Here is a 3684-nt window from a genome sequence, read left to right on the forward strand (position 1 = left end):
AAGCCAACCACCAAGATCAACTGCTTTTTACTTTAAAGCTGGGATTTACTCTTCTTTATGAAAGACAGAATGATAGAGCGACGACATGTATGGTCAGCAGCTGTCTTGCTGCATATATCGCCCCGCTTTTCATTAGTTCTCTTGTCTGTTTTAACTCGCACATTACAAACAAGCGTTGTAGATTTCTTATATTGGTTGACACAAATGATAATATAATTATTATTTTATTTTTTCCAAAAATATCAATTGATTAGTTATTGAGAGTAGTATGGTTTTTTTGTAAGGTCAGTTAGTTATTTCTAGATTCATCAGGAGTGCAAATTAGTCTTTTCAAATTTTTAAGCAGATTTTAATAAATAAATTACTTTTAAAAGTATAATTTATTTAATTGGCATTTATAATCTTTTTTATATTTCATTTTTTAAAGAACTATAAAACGAATATATTATTTTTAAAAGTAAAAATTCTTTAAAGATTTTTTTATATTTTCATCATAATTTTTTTGTTATTATGAAGTTGATTGACGAGGGATAATTTGTTATTTTAATAAACATAAACTATAATTAAAAATAAAAAGTTATTAACGTGTGAGTTCACCACGCTATCACGTCCTCTACTTCTTTGCTCTCCAGTGGTGTGTTTCAGCAATCAAAGACAGCTGCCCCCATGTGGTTTCAATCATCTTGGTGGTCTCTCTCTTCCTAGGTGGAGTGTGTGGCGTTTTGGCCTTCAATTTGGCGCCAGTGATCTCTGTTTTTCTTCTTTTTCTCCGTTTTGAATTCAACACAGCTATTCAAATTTTCAAAACAGTCCTTTAATATGTTTTTTCTTTGTATTTAATTCATATTCTTGTTATTATTATTTATTTTATTCGTAATTATTTATAAAATTAGCATTTACTTTTAATTTAATTCTCTTTTAATTTTTTTATTATTTAAATTTAATTTTTATTTATTTTATTTGAAATAGTTTTGTGATAAGCCTAATCTATTGATTTCTAGATGACTACCCAATCAACGGTTGAATGGAATCCGTTTGCAATTTTCTTAAGCTGTAAGCTTTCCCATGGGAGAAGGCAAGGAGTTGAGTTCGGTCTGTACTGGAGCAAAAACGACTTTTGAAAAGTGATTATTATATAGACTGTGCCAGCTGATAACATAAGCCTCTAACTATGCCTTATACCAATCTGATTGTTATCTTTAGATTGAAGGATTTTCGGATTAAATTGAGTGTAGATCACTTGGGTTTTCGTTATACTAATTGTCACATCATATATAGAATTTGAAATTAAACAAATTCTAATATTGCAATTACTTGAAAAAAAAAACCGTTAACATTATAAGAATTAAGAGGTGCTGTAATATACTAGCAGAGCTGTAAAAAAATGTACTTAGTTTGCTCCAGGGGAAGACATTGACCCGTGCCATCGGTGTTCCTTGGTGGAATGATCTGTTAAACAACACCGATCGAAACTACCGTGGACTGCCAGCCTTGACTTGCAGCATAGTTTGGATGCCTCCTGTTAACAAGGGCCAGGCCTGTTTGACTTGTAATCGTACGCAAGAGAAAATTACAGCAGGAATTTATAACTTTTGTCAACTCCATGATTAGAGAAAAAACGCAGATACCGTCATGTATGATTCAATCATAAGATCCAAATATACAGTGGCGTTATGCTAAGTCTTGTGCCGCCGGAAAGAAAAGGAACGTAGGAGATGGGCTAGATTAGGAATCGTGTAGTTAAGATCTTGAAATGAAAATATTTGAAACGTCATAACTTGAAAGGATAGTGGACGGAGTTTAAAACTCCGATCACATCATTAGGAGCTGTTTTGGATTAAAACTCGAATGATTCGGTGACAAACCGAATCAAGATTTTAAAGCAGTGTCGTCGTACCGTCCTGAAAAGAAATTGGTGACGAAGGGAGCTTCTTAATTCACCGAACAGAGCCCATAATTACACTGGGTCACGACTCACATGTGAATGTGAATAAGGAAAGACATGTGCGATGGGCTGGAATACAGTGAGTTATCCACCCTTTACTTCCTTCCTTGGAAAACCATCTCTCTCTCTCTCTTCACCCATGTGAGCGCCGACCGACATTTCCAGCTATGCTTTAATCACTACGCCACTTCCCGGCCCAGTCCCTGCACATCTCAGTTATCTATCCAATGGGAAGATGCCACGAAAGACAATGCCACCTCTTAAAATGACGAAAATACCATAGAACAGGCTCTACTGAAGACCGCGTTGGTGCACCCACATATTTCTCAACGCGTAATCACCGCACTTGCTTTCGGTAATTGCACACTTCCCTCTTACTTCTCGTGCTTTCCCATCCCTACTCCTTCCTTTTGGTTTTTTTTATAGCGCTTTATCTTCTCTACTCAACGCATTTGCTTTTCGATCTCACTCTCTCTCTCTCTCTCTCTCTCTCTCGCGATCTCTAACAAAATGGCTCGCGTATTCTTGCTGCTCGCTCTTTGTGTGCTACCGGCCCTTGTAAGTGCTGCTCGCCCCGGAAGAAACCCATTTAGTGTTCAAGGACGCGTGTACTGTGACACCTGCCATGCTGGTTTTGAAACCCCCAAAACCACTTACATTGCAGGTATGACTACGGTCTCTCGTTTCATTTCAATTCAGTCGTAGATTTCTAGATCTTACTCCATTTTAAAAAAGGATGGTTGTGTTTGTAGTTGATTTATACTCTTTCTTTAGGAAACAGACGATTTGTGCCAGAAATGTTTAGATTTACTTGCTGGTTAGTGCTGGACTGCTGTTTAATATTAGATCTGTTCAAAACAAAAACTTGAACTTGAACTTGTGCTGGCTAAAATGCTCACCCAGAACCAGTGTATTATAGCTGCAAGGAAAGTGTGATCCGGTTTTATCTGTTTGATTAATGATTTTTTATTGTAGAGATCACAAAACCTATCAAATGTAATTGACATGGTAAAAAATTTTTAAAAAATTCATCTTCAAAAAAACAACAATTCCGAGATCTTTGGCTGTCCAATCATTCGTGTATCTTGCACACTGTTTATATAAAGGCTGCATTGTTAGAATTATGTTGAATGTCTAAAGATATTTATATGATGTTGTGCTTTTCTGTTTCTTATAGGTTCCAAGGTTAAGGTGGAATGCAGGGACAGGAAGACACAAGATCTTGTCTATAGCAAGGAAGGCACAACAGACTCGACTGGAACATACATCATCACTGTTGATGAGGACCACAAGGATCAAATCTGTGATGCCATGCTAGTTAGCAGCCCCCGCCAGGACTGCAGCTCACCATCTGCAGGCCGTGAGCGCGCCCGTGTTATCTTGACCAATTACAATGGTCTTGTATCAACTACTCGCTATGCCAATTCTATGGGTTTCATGGCTGCACAGCCCATGTCTGGCTGCACTGAGCTTCTCAGGTTATACCAGGACTATGATAATTAGAGTTTCACTTTGAGTTACTTGAAGTGTCTAGTTGACTAAATATTTGCGTGGTTTATTATTCTATTATTATCTATTAAGATTGTTACCCGTATTGATTTGTTTCTCGGTATTTTGGAGGGCTATTAATTTATCCTTGTTAATGGACTCAGTTGGAATTTCTAAGTACTGTATGCAAGTCACATCTTGTGTAACTGAGTTGGTATTTTGCCCATTATCTTCATTATCTGATCAGAGCT

At 36.7% G+C, this 3684-nt stretch overlaps 1 protein-coding gene across 1 annotated transcript; it reads left to right on the plus strand.

Annotated features, from left to right (window-relative positions):
- The first annotated feature begins 2230 nt into the window (after positions 1–2230).
- On the plus strand, positions 2231–3659 carry LOC105119607 (pollen-specific protein C13-like). The gene is made up of 2 exons (XM_011017766.1): positions 2231–2609; positions 3123–3659. Exons 1-2 carry the CDS (start codon positions 2456–2458, stop codon positions 3446–3448), a joined length of 480 nt encoding a protein of 159 aa, XP_011016068.1. The 5' UTR covers positions 2231–2455; the 3' UTR covers positions 3449–3659.
- Positions 3660–3684: the final 25 nt, after the last annotated feature.

Source organism: Populus euphratica, unplaced genomic scaffold (assembly GCF_000495115.2).
Source record: "Populus euphratica unplaced genomic scaffold, PopEup_1.0 scaffold6.1, whole genome shotgun sequence".
In the NCBI taxonomy this organism is placed as follows: domain Eukaryota; kingdom Viridiplantae; phylum Streptophyta; class Magnoliopsida; order Malpighiales; family Salicaceae; genus Populus; species Populus euphratica.

Excerpts from the sequence above, each read along its gene's own strand:
- LOC105119607 (XM_011017766.1), top strand. The coding sequence starts at position 2,456 with ATGGCTCGCGTATTCTTGCTGCTCGCTCTTTGTGTGCTACCGGCCCTT. Across the intron at positions 2,610-3,122 it reads CAAAACCACTTACATTGCAG|GTTCCAAGGTTAAGGTGGAA; the intron begins GTATGACTACGG and ends TGTTTCTTATAG.